We start from the raw sequence: 16,924 nt of genomic DNA, 5'->3' as shown, positions 1-16,924 counted from the left end.
TGCATGGTGTCCCATGTTTTTTCCACTTTCACTTCTTTATTGTGCCACTTTACATCATAATATATTTGTTTTGGTGTTATTAGAAATTATCTTATACGCATAGATTATACTTGCCAACTCTTCCTAAATATTTAGGAGGGAGACTCTCGATTGTTAACCCTTTAAACAGTTGAACTACACTAAATGAATCGCTTTAGGGTAAGATTGTCACTATGGGGTATATATACACACATTATGTTTACCCTATGTTATAATTTTGAGCATGCAGAATATCTCCAATGGAAATTTCAAAAGTTGGCAAGTATGGTACAGTTTAAATAAATAAGCATTCCGCGGGAACCGATCAGGCGGTCTTACAATCATTCGGCCGCTTAGGACAAAGTTTTTATATTCGCGATTACACAAGCGGCCCAATCACCTCTTCACGTGGCATTCCAGATAGCGTCGTTTCGGACCTAGTCGCTAAGGGACGTTCCAATACACTCTCACGCCGGAATTTCGTTTAGCACTTGAAACAGGTAATATTGTAACCTACTAATCAAGTCATATGCACATAATACAGACCACAACAAACTATAGCGTCACGTGTAGACATCTAGCTTTGCCCAGTTTCCGGCTCGAAAACCGGCTTCCATGGTAATGTGACACCCGAGTTCGTTTATTTTTCATTGTCGCAAAATAGGCAAAGAAATTATGCATTTGTACTTTATTCATACACAGTATTTATGTTGGAGCTATCATGATGTGTAGAGAGAGAGGTTTCATGCATGTAACAGCTAAAGTCAACACTCGAAAAAAAATGTAAAACTGAAAGGTTTTGGTACTCTTGATGTCGAAATCTACCCCGCCTTTTTTCTCGTTGCAAAATCTAACATTTTGGATGGTGTATACATGTATAAATATAAAATATAGGCCTATACAAAAACTTTCAAAAAGGTATATTATATATTTTATTCTTTAGTCCCATTCCTTTTTAGGTGTAGAACCTCATTCCTGAAGTAAGGGCGTCTCACATGTCGTTTACTGACAACCGTGCAGGTTTGGGGGAAATACTGGCCTATTGTGTACTAGTACTGTATCCCACTGAATGCTATACAAAAAATGCCACGCCCCCCTTGTAGAAACAAGACTTTCTTCAGTATCTTAATTCTGCTTACTTTAGGAAGAAACCCAAACTGATACTCTATATCTCAATTGCAGTCAGTACTTGATATTTCTGTCTTTCTTTTCTCTTTTTCTTGCTCTTCTTATTGGTGTCAAGCTTAGCATCCAATTTCATATGCTCATTATGAGACTTGTGAGAATGTTGCACCCCATTCAAACAAACAAACCAGCACCTGTCACCCTTATTAGGCCAAATACAGGACAATTGCTGATAACAGACAGTATCTAAATATGCAGGGGTCGACACTAACACTAGTCTGCTAGTCCTGGACTAGTAGATCTCGGCAAGGACTTGTGAATCACCTAATCTAACTGGTCCTTTAATTCGACTTGTGAAAAATATCATTATAAAATAAGACTATTTCTTTTTAAAAATTAGAAAACAGCTAGCTTAAAATAAAATATAGTGCATGATAATTGTCAAAATTTTCCTAAAACTTGTAATTATTTTAGGGGAAATTATTTTAAGTCCCATACAGTTGATAACTTTTGATGTTTCGTGCTGTAGATTGCAATGTTTCCTCATCAGGAAATCGTGGACTAGTTTAATACATTGACGAAAGACAATTAAAAATCTATTCAACTAGTCCTGTGGACTACTAAGCACAAAAAGTTAGTGTCTAACCCTGAATATGGTGTGGTGGCATGTAAAGATTTGTCATCAGCTGTCACATACAGTACAATACGGAGCAGGTCACTAATGTTTATGATGAGAAAATCAATGACAATACCAGTAAAATGAAAAATAGTATTGATAACTACACGTGACAGTGTTTGAAAAAGCATAAATGTGCAATGTTTAAATGAATTCAAATATGGTCATAGCAGAAACATTTGAGTAAAACCACATTTTGTTTCTTTGTATCAATTCTACAGAAGCATAGGACACTGAAGGACATTTTTAAACTGTCGACTCTGCATGGTTGGCGGAGGAATTTACTGAATTGATTCTTTTTGCAGAAGTATAACTTAATGTGTCATGTATTTATCTGTGTCCAGTCTTATGACATTTCATGATCAGTCAGCATGGGAACTTTACACTTAACTTTGAGAAGCCTAGTTATCAGATATGGCTATACTAGTATATATTTAGATAGTCAGATGGTTGATGTTGTGTAATTTTAAACATTTCAGAAAACAAATTTAAAAGATGGCTGCTTGTGACACGACAAAAGTTGTGCTTGTGACAGGAGGCACTGGTTTGGTTGGTCACGGTCTGAGGCTGGCCATGGAACGTAAGCCAAGTCTTGTGCACAAAGATGAAAAGTGGATCTACCTCAGCTCTAAGGATGCGAATCTCAAGTAAGGCAGATATTCACAAGCCTGTGAATCATATTAAAACTAACTGTAAAATATCCCGTTTTCTCCAGATGTTGAATTTTCAGTAAGAATTAACGCAGTACAGCTGGTATACGTAATACAACATAAACATTAAACAAACCTTACAGCGTTTCATGGAAATAGGTTAACACTCCAGTTCATTGATAATGGATCTCCTTTTTAATTTAACATTTGATTCTAAAGATTTCACACTTATTCCAGTCAATTTAAAGAAATGCTATATTCACAATATATAAGCTATTGTATAGGTATGTACATGTATGGAGTGATAATGGAACTTTTAACTAATTTTTAACTAATAATGATTCCTTTGGCATATTTTTTTCCCTCTCATTCTCAGGGATACAGAGGCGACCAGGGCGCTGTTCAATAAACACAAACCGACACATGTGATCCACTTGGCAGCGTTAGTGGGAGGACTTTTCCGTAACCTCAAGTACAACCTTGACTTTTATGTAAGTGCACTCATGATTACATAGTAAGATGGTTTAAAAATTGGAGGTTATCTAGAATAGTACAGCATCTTTTATATGTTTCCTGTGATTTTAATATTTGTTGTCACTTGTTACTGTATAGAGTATTGTGGCTTTTCAGGTGGTATCAGGTACACTATCTGGGGCTATGCCTTGAATATAGCTGTATTCATTCAACATCACAATATATATATACCAAGGTATATAAAGGCAACTTTACATGAATAAATATATGATTAATAAGTTACAGTTGATGGCGTCTGACATTTTTGAAAGTTTTATAGCAGGTGCCAGAAAAAAGTCTTGGCAAAACTTGATTTTAGATTTAGTCTTCTTCAAAGCTAATAAGGTCATATGAATAGAGATATATACATAACTGATACTATAAAGTATTACTGAAAATGTTGAGTCTCCAATATTTAATGCTTCACTTTGATATGTAAATGACATCTAGGCTGTATATATATCCTTGTCTAGTAAAACCCCACTATCTCAAATGTGGGGTCCAGTCAGATTAATATTTCGAGGAATACATGGTATTCGACACCAGAAACATGCCTGATGGAACAGCGACAATTGAAGACTCCTCTAGTCTTTGGGGCAGGAATTGTGGGATGTGTGTATATAGAAATAAGCAAGCAACAATCCGAAAACAGAAGAGTTCCACAGATTCAATAGTTGAATAGTTTCTGTTTTAAAATATTACGTATATATATATATATCAATACAACATTATATAGGACTGCAACAATATATCTTGTTGTATCGTAACGCGATACTTTCTTGTGTATCATATCAAATTGAAATTTGTTTGCCTGCATCGTGATATACTATAATAGTACTTCAACTATCAATCAATTTTAGCAAACTCTAAGAACGTTTACCTATATTTTTTCAATAATCCAGTGACATTTGTGGTCCACTGTGCAGTCATACCCAGAAGTACTAGAAGTTACACAAAAAGATTTTTCGATAGTATTTATCATTGAAGACTATTACAAAACACGATAAAATCCTGCACTCAATCGTCATTAAGAAATTGACCTTTTAAGCATATATTTGTATAATAAGCAGTGTATTAATTCTTACAACATTGCACAGACTTAAAGCTTGAGAAATGACACATTTAAAGTTTACCCAGACCTGAATGAAAATAGAATTGAAAATATCTATATTCTATATGATCTCATTTTTTGTTGTTAAAACCGCATAAAAATCTCAAATTTTATGGCGTTTGTTATACATTTTGTGTATTCCTCCAACAGCCTGGTGATTGTTATACATTTTGTGTATTCCTCCAACAGCCTGGTGATTGTTATACATTTTGTGTATTCCTCCAACAGCCTGGTGATTGTTATACATTTTGTGTATTCCTCCAACAGCCTGGTGATTGTTATACATTTTGTGTATTCCTCCAACAGCCTGGTGATTGTTATACATTTTGTGTATTCCTCCAACAGCCTGGTGATTGTTATACATTTTGTGTATTCCTCCNTTATTATTGGGAACTAACTATTATTAGGCACAGTAGGTTTATCTAGGCACTGTGCTTATATATAATTAGCTAGTGTATAAACAGAGGGTGTTGCCCTGGAGTCACTGTGGGCCTCCTCTTTGTTATGCCGCCACTGAGGTCTGAGTATAATATCAAATCCTACCATGTTTGATGTTGGCAATATGATTCTAGTTAAACATATATTTCTAGTTAATAATAACTTTGTCCTTTCAGAGAGATAACACGATCATCAATGACAATGTGATGTCCATGTGTAAGGAATTTGGTGTCAAGAAGTTGGTTTCCTGCTTGTCGACTTGTATATTCCCCGACAAAACCACTTACCCCATTGACGAAACTATGGTAAGTGATCATAACGGCAAACATACAGGTGTGTATGGAGTTGAACAGCCATAAAGGTAAATACATTCAGTTACAGAATCTGATTTTTTTTAGGAAATAAATTTGAGGCAAACTCTAATTAAAATTCATGCTAAATGAAAAATTACATGGAAGGACACATTAAAATTAAACTATATCAAGGGAGATAACCAAGGAAAGCATTTCTTGTAAATGTGTTACACAAACATAATTCTGTAAAACAAATTGTCAACTACCTGATGTTTTTAAGTTTTCTAAATGTTTAGATTCAGAAAAAATATATAACTAGACATATATAACTAGACACTATATGTATTAACAGGTACACAACGGCCCTCCTCATGAGTCCAACTTTGGATATTCCTTCGCCAAGAGAATGATTGATGTACAGAACAGGTATATATTTATATGTTGTATGAGTAATTTGAAATGTACACAAGCAATGATGACACTTTTAAAAGATTCATTAGAAGAATTGATGACACATTCGAAATTTATACAACAATGATGACATATTCGAAATATTCACAAGAATTGATGACACATTTGAAAAGTACATATTGAAATCATAAATTGATAACATTGATTATAAAAGTTTTAATAAAAAATAAATAATCAAAGGCATATTATCTGTACAAATGGATACATTCTGGAACTCTGTTTGAAGACAAAAGAAAAAAAAAGATATAGATATTGCTGTTAAATACAATGTATGCCAGATTTGTACTTAATATACAGTGCTCCCCTCAATTTGATATCATTTACACGGTTTTCTTAATAGTATTATTAATCTGCAAACTCATTACAGCAGACATTTTAAGACATAATACATGTAATACATAAGTAAACTACAAATTGTGCAAATAAACTACATTTATTACGCTAGTAGCAGACAGTAAAATTAAGTCCACAAAGAATTATTATCATCACATATTCCTTTTTGAAGAAAACACGTTGGCTTCAATGCTCCGGTCATCTTGTTAATATTAAATCAGGGAGCTTAAATTCAGTGAGCTACATGTACCACTGGTCACGATATTTATATGTTTATTCTTTTCTGCTACATAATGGGGGTTATTTCAAAATGTTTGAACTCCCTAGCTAAATAGGCCTGCAACCTATAATTGTCTTTGTATACGTATGAACATTGGAAAATGTATAAATACAGGAAAGTAACTTGCGTGCAGTAGAGAAGTGGTGGGACATTAATGTACCTTAATGATATTAAAAGGTTGGACTGCAGATAGATAAAACCTGTCGTACAGTTATCAATTGATTTTCCTCACATAAAGGAGTGTTATTCAGAGGATCAATAATGTATGTATGGATCAAAACTTACTGAACAAATAATGTCACAGATGTCGTGGTAATGCATACGTGTACAGGGTACAGCATGGTGTCATGTCTGACTTTCTCGGATCGAATGAAATACTGGGAACAGTATCAGAGCTGGGGCACGATAAATCATCGAGGAGTAAGGGGCACTGTTAAGGCAAAAATAAATATGATCCATATTTCTTGTATAAATTTTAATTTTAGGTCTACATCGATTATCAGATCATTACTAGATTTTGGGCCGATCAAATGGCATTTTGGTCCACAGTTCATCATTCTTCTGAAACTATTCTTAACAATAGTTATTGCTATTTCTCAAGAAATAATAGATGAACCTTTTCAAATTTAATTTTGAAGTAGTTTCTACTTGGTCCTTGATAATTTTGAAAGTAAAATTTTGAGACTGCAATGGTCACAAGAAAAAGATAGCTATCAGGTGGCCAACTTGGATTCTGACAACAGCTATGCCATTAACTATAAACAAGTTACTTATTTTCCCAATTTCAGTCTTTATTTTCCCAATTAAATTTAAACAATCATTTTATACAAGTTTCCAGTCGTTATATGTGCAACGTTCAAAGTATTACCATCCATGAAAGAGCATTCAAAATACATAATAATGGAAATTTGAAATTGAATAAACAAAAACGCTAAAAACCGATGTGTTTATTTATTGCTATACATTTTACTGTAAGAAACAGCTAGAGGAAAACTTTTTGCAAATCACTTTGTAGGTTTAATTTCTCAAAACTTTTAATATTTTCTCGAACCTGTGCATGTGTGAACACTAATGGTATTTCCAAATTTTTGCCAAATGCCGATAATATTTTCCAAATTCCTGCTCAGAGACCTTTCCCAAAATAGCTGGCAAAAACCCTGAATACATCCTACTGCATTACAACATATCGTGATAATATATAATAATAAAAATAATTTGAGGTTTTTATACATCACAATCTAGGTACTGGGTCGTCTCAAAGCAGTTCATAAATTGTTATCTGTGGTTATTTGGGCTTTGCAACCAGCCAATATCTTTCTCAATTCCCTGAGGAGCATACAGCCGGTGCTGCAATTTAAATGCTCACAGCAAGCATTCAACAATGCCATCACTGCTCAATCACATACTCATTTACAGCTGAGTAGACTGGCACATTAAGTGGAGTAAAGAATCTTATTCAAAGATACAACACTAGTACTGCTGTGACATGACTTAAACATGCAACCCTTCGGTCACGAGCCCAGCGTCCTACCACTAGACTAGCAAGATAAACTCTTGTGTGCAACCCCTACTATTAGGAGGCCATCTATGATTCTTACCAGTGAAAGATTGTTAAAACAATTCATGGATAAAAACATCTGCTGGAAGTAGGATTTGTATAGATGTGAAGTTTGACCTCTCTAGGTTTTGTAACAGTTGGTTAATCTTTTACAGGGCGTACAACAAGCAGCATGGTTGTCAGTTTACTGCAATTATCCCCACTAATGTGTATGGACCTTTCGACAACTTTAATCTGGAAGATGGTCATGTACTCCCAGGCCTTATACACAAAGTTTACAAGGCCAAAAGTAAGTTGTACTGTTTAGTTGGTATTTTTTGCAGGCGAATTTAATTTCGCTACAGTCATGGTGAACATAGATAGCGTAAATGAACAAAGGTAGCATGAACGTTAATAACCAGCAAATATAAAGACAGAAAAAGATATACAATGAATATAACAAAAGAAAGAACAAGTCCGTTTACCGTTTTAATGTTGAACAGTGGAGATAGAAACACCTATTAAAAATTGTTTTTATACGTTATTTGGATAAAACATTTTGTAAAATAAATCCAATCATCCAAGTAAAAAAGTGACCTCTTGGACGCAATATTTTTACCTGGCAATTGTAGCTTGAATTTTAACCTCTGGGAACTGGAGTTGATCTGGACAACTGCAAAATATTAAAGTAAAACAACTGTTCAAACAGCGGTACAGTATCCTGGGTACAAACAGCGGTACAGTATCCTGGGTACAAACAGCGGTACAGTATCCTGGGTACAAACAGCGGTACAGTATCCTGGGTACAAACAGCGGTACAGTATCCTGGGTACAAACAGCGGTACAGTATCCTGGGTACAAACAGCGGTACAGTATCCTGGGTACAAACAGCGGTACAGTATCCTGGGTACAAACAGCGGTACAGTATCCTGGGTACAAACAGCGGTACAGTATCCTGGGTACAAACAGCGGTACAGTATCCTGGGTACAAACAGCGGTACAGTATCCTGGGTACAAACAGCGGTACAGTATCCTGGGTACAAACAGCGATACAGTATCCTGGGTACAAACAGCGGTACGGTATCCTGGGTACAAACAGCGGTACAGTATCCTGAAAAACGCATCTTTTTACGAAATCTAGACTACCTGAACACTCATAATCTGTTCCGAAAGATATATCAAACCAAAGCTGCTTGTAATATTCAAGTTGACGTTTGTCGTTAGCCTTTTTCTCTTGTTGATGGCATTTCGTTTTACACATTGTTTTCATCAAACCTAATGACCCCCATTTGTTGACGGGCTGTTAAGCATGCTATAATATCAATTTATGTTGTACAGCAGAATTTCAAATGAGTATCAGAAGACTAAGATGTATCTGCTGAAAAGTATTTCAACTGTTACATTACAGAGAGTAACGAGGATTTTACAGTCTGGGGAACGGGTAAACCACTCCGTCAATTCATCTACTCGAAAGATCTGGGCGAGCTTATAATTTGGGTTCTCCGAGATTATCCAGAAATTGATCCCATCATCCTTTCTGGTAAGTAAATCTGTATTCTAAAGCAGTGGAAGGTATGCATGCGCAAACGTAATAACATACTCAGAAACACATATAAAATTTGTTAATGCCTGTTCTGTATTTGCGAAAACATTGGCATTACCGAAATTTTGATTTATGAAAATCAACCCCCACAAATTAGATCCAGAAACCAAATTGCAAAATTATTTTACGTCCACCAAATTCAACAACTAGACAGTATAAAGTCACTTGTGTTTAAATTGTCACATATATATTCAGGGTTCTCCCCAGGCCATTTAGCTGATACGGCTCCGTATCAGCTTCATTTTGAAATCCTCCCTGCCGTATCAGCTTAATTGACCCGTATCACCTTAAACTGTGAACCGTATCACCTTGTTATTTGTACTGAAGGTGGTCTTTTTACACAAGAAATTGACACTGATTAAATGACACGGCTGACCAAAGTCCAGCAATGACCCCACTGGTCAGTTGCACGATAGGCGTATTGCCACAGGGGGCCTGTAATTAGTGGGGAGGGGGACCGGACGACAAGCCCACAGGTGTCCGGCAATAAGCGTGCTCACTGGAGCCTAAAGCAATTATCACCGGATCCTTTTAACATGGTCAATAGGTGATTAATTGAGGTACCTACTGTTGGATTAACAAAACAAACACTAATTACATCTATTATAAATTAATTTACTCCCATATGATTGCATTTCACAACGCTGAAATAGCGTGTGTATTCAGTTAGTGATGGTCGCCATCTTGGATTGTGTAAAGTACAAACCGGAAAGGGGAATGAAAATCCGGATTTGTCGTTTTTAATGAAGAAGAGCTCAAATAAAAATGCTGTTTTAATCTTTGATCACATTAACTGACAGCAGTATTTAATACAGTTTTGGAGGAAATAAAAACACTGTACATTTTATTAAACCATTTTCTCTTACAATAATAAGAACTATGATATAAACTTTTTCATGTAAGTGTTTCCCCCTAAAGCACAAACAGCTTTTAAATATGTCTTCTTTAAATTATTTTTAATGGGGATTAAGTAAGGGATACAAATGTAAAGATAAGAGACAAATGTCACAAATGTCATATCTATTATTCAATGTACAAAACTCATACACCTTTCTATCAATTGTATTTTTTTTAGAATATTTAAAACAATAATATTGCTGAAAATTCAGACATAAGAAACACTTATTTATTTCCTTGGTTTTAATGTTCACCAAAAGAGGTTTGATAAGGTATTATATTAGCGTGTCCGTCTTGAATGTTCGTTGCAAATGAAACGTATCAGCTTAAAAAAATTCTGGGGAGAACCCTGATATTTCCCTGTATATTACACGTTCAGAGAGAATAGGAAGATATGAGCCATGTGGTATAGGACAAGTATACGTAGTTAGCTCCTGATAAGGCAGCTCCTGCGAATTCCTCAAAATTACATTGGTTTATGTATATTCTAATTGTATTGATTGTATAAGTTGTATATCTGTGTACCTTAGAGTGGCTAATTCTAGCTAGATAGGGTGCTAAAACAAATGGTGCATATTATTATTATTATTATTATTTTGGCTGTACTCTTTTGTGATTGCCTGCCCAAGTTTTGGTGGGAGAGAAGGTTTATTATGTTTTCCTGTACAGAACTACATTGTATTCTGATGGTGTGCTTCAGTGGCTGAAAAGGAGGAGGTGAGCATCAAGGAAGCAGCGGGGATGGTGGTGGAAGCCATGGACTTCAAGGGTAATGTTGTGTACGACACCTCTAAGTCTGACGGCCAGTACAAAAAGACAGCCAGCAATGCCAAGCTCTTGAGGTATCGTCCTGACTTTGAGTTTACACCAACCAAACAAGGTAAGACAAGATATCAGTTATATAAAAGGCGATGTTTCTGTTCTTAATGACAGAAACCCTTGAGCTATCTCTATACCAACAATCTCACAATCTAAAATCTCTGTAAATACAATCTCTGTACCTGGAATCTCACAATCTAAAATCTCTGTAGATACAATCTCTGTACCTACAATCTCTGTACATACAATATTTATACATACAATCTCTGTACCTACAATCACTGTACATACAATCTTTGTACATACAATCTATGTACCTACAAACTCTGTACATACAATCTCTGTGCCTACAATCTCTGTACATACAATATCTGTACCTAGAATCTCTACCTAGAATCTCTTTACCTACAATATCTGTACCTGCAATATATGTACCTACAATCTCTGTACATACAATATTTGTACCTACAATCTCTGTACCTACAATATCTGTACATACAATATCTGTACCTAGAATCTCTGTACCTACAATCTCTGTACATACAATATCTGTACCTAGAATCTCTACCTAGAATCTCTTTACCTACAATATCTGTACCTACAATATATGTACCTACAATATCTGTACCAACAATCTCTGTACCTACAATATCTGTACCAACAATCTCTGTGCATACAATATCTGTACCAACAATCTCTGTACCTACAATATCTGTACCTACAATATCTGTACATACAATATCTGTACCTACAATCTCTGTACATACAATCTCTGTACCTACAATCTCTGTACCTGCAATCTCTGTACCTACAATATCTGTACCAACAATATCTGTACCTACAATATCTGTACCTACAATCTCTGTACCTACAATATCTGTACCTACAATCTCTGTACCTACAATCTCCGTACCTGCAATCTCTGTACCTACAATATCTGTACCAACAATCTCTGTACCTACGATATCTGTACCAACAATCTGTGTACCTACAATATCTGTACCTACAATATCTGTACCAACAATATCTGTACCTACAATATCTGTACCAACAATCTCTGTACCTACAATATCTGTACCTACAATCTCTGTACCTGCAATCTCTGTACCTACAATCTCTGTACATACAATCTTTGTACCTACAATCTCTGTACCTACAATATCTGTACCTACAATCTCTGTACATACAATCTCTGTACCTACAATCATTGTACATACAATATCTGTACCTATAATCTCACAATCTGAAATCTCTGTACATACAATCTCTGTACCTACAATCTCTGTACCTACAATCTCTATACATTCAATCTCTGTACCTACAATCATTGTACATACAATCTTTGTACCTACAATCTCACAATCTGAAATCTCTGTACATACAATCTCTGTACCTACAATCTCAAAACCTGAAATCTCTACCTATAATCTCTGAACCTACCAACTGTGTACCAACAATCTCACAATCTGAAATTGCTTTACCTGTAATCTCTGTACAAGTAATATCTGTACAATGTGAAAATTAAACATTTATTTTCTTTCAATATTTTCTCGCTGTTTTGCACAAAGAGAAAACTTTAGTGTTAGAAGCTCATAAATGAGTAGTGAGAGTGAAAAGAAAACAGTCTTCGGTATTTGAAGATGAGGTAGACTTACAAAGGGAAAAACAGATCTGGTTGGTATTGAAATGTGTTGTTTTTTCCCGTTTAAAATAGTAATATATCTGCCCTGAATTTTGTTGTGATTGTTTATCGGTCGGTGTCATGGGTAAAAAAATCACGTTTTCGATTTCTCCTCAGAAACCATCTGTCAGTTTTTGATGAAACTTGGTGGTAATCATAAGCCCATGGTGGGGATAAGAATATAAATACTGAAGATAACCCCCCAGGGGGCTGGGGTTGGGCCATAATTGGTCACAGAATGCAGAAGCTTCAAAAGACTTGTGAAACTGACAGGGGGATTTTCACCACCTTTTGTAAAAGGATGCTATAAGATGATGAAGATTAGAATGTATACTCAGTAAGGGGCTGACAGTCCCCCACCCCAGGAGGGCTCATGGAGTTCACTTAGTGCAAAAACAGAAACAATCCTCACAATCACATTTTCAACTTCTCCTCAGAAACTGTCAGTCAGATTTTGATGAAACTTGTTGAGAATCATCGTTTTGAGGTGGGGTTTAGAATTTATACTTGAGATGCCCCTCCCTGTCTGCTTCAAGGGGGTGAGGGGTCACATACTGTCAAAGTGCAAAACCTTCAAAAGACTTCTGTGGAACTTACAGGTGGATTATCACCAACCTTTCATAGAATGATGAAGGGGCTGAACTGAACTGGGGGGGGGTTGGTCACTTAGTGCAAAACCTTAAACAATCATATTTTTGACTTCTTTCCAGAAATTATCTGTCAGATTTTGATATGACATAGTGGTAATGATCAACCTGAGATGGGGATCAGAATTTTTACTCAAGAGTCTGACCCTCCAGGAGCCTGATTGGTGGAGCCAAGGGGTTCAGATTGATGCTAGAATCAGCTCCTTTTCATGGATAGCAAGGTCCAAATGTGCTGAACTAAAATTGTGAAATTCATTAGCCTGGTTCACCCATTCCCCACCCTTTCCCCCAGGACAGAGGGAAGTTCTTACAAAGGTTTAGACAGGGAATTTTCGTTTTTAGGTAAATTTTGTTGATTTTCTGTGGGAAATAAGTCAAACTTAGTTGGATATCTTATCATATTATTGCAGTTTAACTATTCACCCTTTAGGGGGTAAATCTTCCTCCATTGCAGTATTAATTTTACCGATATTGTGCTTTTTATAAATGACGAACACCCGACAACATCATTTTGTAAAAGCCAATCCACAGTAGGAAAGATATTTTTGGTTATATATGAAAGTGTATATACTTTTATTCTTTAAAAAAAACCACAATAACAAGTAACAATGGTATTTAACTTGGATGACTGTTAAGGCCTATATGGGCCGCCTGTTTTACTGGTCTAAGCTCCAGGCACATTTTTAAACAGAATTTTGAGCCTTAGATTCTCTTTATCTGTTTTTTCAGCCATCAAGGAAACTGTTGATTGGTTTGAGGCGAATATTGATACAGTCCGCTTCTAAACTGCAGATGGAAGAACATCAACGTGAAAGAAATCTAGAAATTATATATCATTCCTCATTTTTGAAGTATTGCAATAATCTATATCTACAGTGTGCAAGAACGAACATATATTTCTTGTGGTTTTACTAACAAATACAACGAGGCTGAGAGTTTTACTATGGTGTACACTTTCAATCATTGTGATTCAGGCCGATACGAAAAATAACCTCGGTACCATTGACGAACCTCTATTTTAGCAAGTGTTCCCTGTATATTCAAATATTTGTCAAGGTCACAGCAGTTTTCCTTTACAAGAATGTAGAACATTTTTGTATTGATAAAAGAAAGTCTTATAGTTCAAGCGTTGATACCATGAAAAGTGATTTAGTCAAAGGGATTCCATTCATCAACATTAGTTGAAATGGCAATGCAAGCCAAACTCGGCTGATCCATCTGTGAGCCGAAGTACGCTGTTAACCCATTCACCCCTAAAGTCACATCTGAACCTTACCAAATCACAGACTGGGCAAATCCAGTTAAAATATTTAGGGGTGAATGAGTTGAGATGATATGTTTACAGAAATCCTGATTTTGTTCATTTACAGATCTAGAGTACATCATTGTCCATGTGTAATGTTAAGCTTTATATAACATGAATACCAGCATAATCAATTGTATTTATATAGCATTTTAACGAAACTAATTCAGAAGAGCGAGTTTTTTTACACAGAAGCAAGGTGTATGACATGTGTGTTCTGTATGTTATCATTACATATTTATGAGAGATAGGTACTAGAAATGAAAAATGGTCATTGGGTATACATACTAAAACTTTATAGAATGGTCCCCTACCTTTAGGGTGCGATTCTTGAATGTCTTACTCTCGACTTGAAGCATGTCTTGGGCTAGACTATCAACAATCTCACCCCAAGAGATGAAATTTCTCTGGTATACCCTGAACACAGGAGATACTTCATTTTCTCCCATCCTACAGTAACAAAATTATGTTTGAAAACACAGGTCATCAGAATTTGTTTCCTGATTTGCAATTGACCTCTCCAGAAAAGTGATTGGGACATCATATTTTATTGTTCTCCTGATGTTATTGTATTGTTTCTTTCTGTGTGTAACCTGTCTTGTCCAGCTAGGAGATGACGGAGAATTGCTACACAGTTAAAAGGGAGACAATTCATTGAAAAGGTTGGGAATGTGAAGTTACCAAAGAGAAATCTTGTCCTACGGGATGACAGAGAAATCTTGTCCTACGTACGTGATGACAGAGAAATCTTGTCCTACAGGATGACAGAAAAATCTTGTCTTACAGTGTGACAGAGAAATCTTGTCATGCAGTGTGACAGAGAAATCTTGTCCTACTGGGTAACAGAGACATCTTTAACAGGTAAAACAGGAGACAATTCTGTGAATGGTGGAAATGTGTGAATTCATTCCTGAATATATATATATGTAGGTCTGGATCCTCAGATTTAGGTCATCATATGAACATAAACTTGTTTTAGTCTGGACACATATAGTCTTAAAGATAAATGTTTTTTTGAGATCGAAACAAGATTTTTTAATACTGATAAAAAATGCCTTTAAGATGACCTGCCCATAAAGACTCCTTTTTCCATTTAAACTGAATTACCTGTCCAGAATAAATTATTATATTTATCTCCGGTTCATTTAAAATGTGTACATGTTATTGGTTAGTGTGTTGTGATTTGTTAACTTACAAAAAATAAAACTCCTTTGCAAAATCTGTATTTTAGTGCTTGAAATTGGAACTTCAATCCATGTGATGTTTTGTATTTCTAAACCTTACTGTGATGAAAACTGCGTACTATTTATAGCTGTAAACTTTACATTCCAGCAGGGTCTATATAGAAGCTTGTTACACATGTGTTATATGTATTAATATGACAGAAGTATTACAATGGATATATTTAGATTTTGCTCATAGATTGTTTATTTTCCTCCTTTGAAGACGATCAAAGCATTACAATTCTTTTGCATTGTACTGATAGTGTTTTTATTTCACAATTTGTACAACAAAATCATGTTTCAATTGATCAAATTTTGTTTTTTGTCTTTAGTTTTTTGCGTTTAATATATATTTACCTATTTTCTCAAAGCTATGTACAGCATTTATGTCAAAAATTTAATGATTCAAGAATGTGAACATCCGCACTACTCCAGTGGGTTACGCTCTACCGACTTCCCACCCCTGGAATATGTCACGACAAAAATGAAGTCTCTGTATAAGCCACCTTGTGGATGATACAAGCAGACTAGTTGTCTTATTCTTGGAGGTAAATCAAAAGAATTGCATAACAGTATAACTGTAAAATTGACCAACTTTGAAGTAAGGTGTCACTTCTCTGTAATCTTCAAAGGATAGGTATTAACCTAATGATTGGTCAGTTGTTTTTACTTAGGAACAATCAAATAGCTATCGTGGTGTCTTCAATTTCTCCATGACATATTCCAGCGGCACAGAGAGTGTGAGTGACTGTAACTCTGGAATATTGAAAACTCATGAATGTGAAATGTATGTCAAAATATATGGGTATAGCTGTAGCAATTATACACATAACTGATGTCCTCATGTTTCACATCTAGATTCTGTCGCCATACAGTAAAACTCAACCTTCTCAAAAAACATTTATGCATATTATTTTCAAAAAATGTTATGATTTATTAACTCATTTTTTTTTTTACTATACCGGTATGTTGTTTTTCTTCAAAAAATACATATCAAGATTTGATAAAAAAAAATGTGTTTACCAATACATGTACAAAAAAATGATGAAGAAAGAAATGTTAAAGTATTTGTAAAAAATGCTACTTTTTGTGTGTTATATTGATATTTAACAGTGTTTCCACAGGACTGATAGTCCATCGCCACAATAATGTGAGCAGGTGGGGCATTATGTATTTCAGTATACTGGTACTTACTGGCACTTACAAGTGGCCTTTGCATAGCGCCACCTTTCGAGAATGTGGATGTTGATGTGTTGTAAAAATGTGTAAAAACCAAATCAATCATTCAAAACCATCAGGAGTCAAC

The 16,924-nt window shown here is 35.3% G+C and overlaps 1 protein-coding gene across 2 annotated transcripts; it reads left to right on the top strand.

The window, feature by feature from the left end:
* The first annotated feature begins 383 nt into the window (after window positions 1–383).
* Window positions 384–16,600, top strand: LOC110457945 (GDP-L-fucose synthase-like). Of its 2 annotated transcripts, none has more exons than XM_021509449.1 (9): window positions 384–518; window positions 2,299–2,466; window positions 2,846–2,960; window positions 4,708–4,836; window positions 5,177–5,250; window positions 7,622–7,755; window positions 8,854–8,985; window positions 10,646–10,825; window positions 13,822–16,600. In XM_021509449.1, exons 2-9 carry the CDS (start codon window positions 2,315–2,317, stop codon window positions 13,875–13,877), a joined length of 972 nt encoding a protein of 323 aa, XP_021365124.1. In that variant the 5' UTR covers window positions 384–518; window positions 2,299–2,314; the 3' UTR covers window positions 13,878–16,600. The 2 variants fall into 2 exon arrangements, with proteins under 2 accessions (XP_021365124.1, XP_021365125.1); XM_021509450.1 differs by lacking the exon at window positions 384–518 and adding an exon at window positions 547–636.
* The last annotated feature ends 324 nt before the right edge of the window (window positions 16,601–16,924 follow it).

This window comes from Mizuhopecten yessoensis, unplaced genomic scaffold (genome assembly GCF_002113885.1).
Source record: "Mizuhopecten yessoensis strain PY_sf001 unplaced genomic scaffold, ASM211388v2 scaffold9385, whole genome shotgun sequence".
In the NCBI taxonomy this organism is placed as follows: Eukaryota; Metazoa; Mollusca; class Bivalvia; order Pectinida; family Pectinidae; genus Mizuhopecten; species Mizuhopecten yessoensis.
The sequence above is the reverse complement of the archived record's forward strand: the minus strand, read 5'-3'. Positions and strand labels throughout refer to the sequence as shown.

What these genes read in the sequence shown, in the direction of transcription:
- LOC110457945 (XM_021509449.1), top strand. Translation starts at nt 2,315, where the DNA reads ATGGCTGCTTGTGACACGACAAAAGTTGTGCTTGTGACAGGAGGCACT. An exon ending in AGTACAACCTTGACTTTTAT is followed by an intron (nt 2,961 to 4,707) that starts GTAAGTGCACTC and finishes TTGTCCTTTCAG; the next exon opens with AGAGATAACACGATCATCAA. An exon ending in ATGATTGATGTACAGAACAG is followed by an intron (nt 5,251 to 7,621) that starts GTATATATTTAT and finishes AATCTTTTACAG; the next exon opens with GGCGTACAACAAGCAGCATG.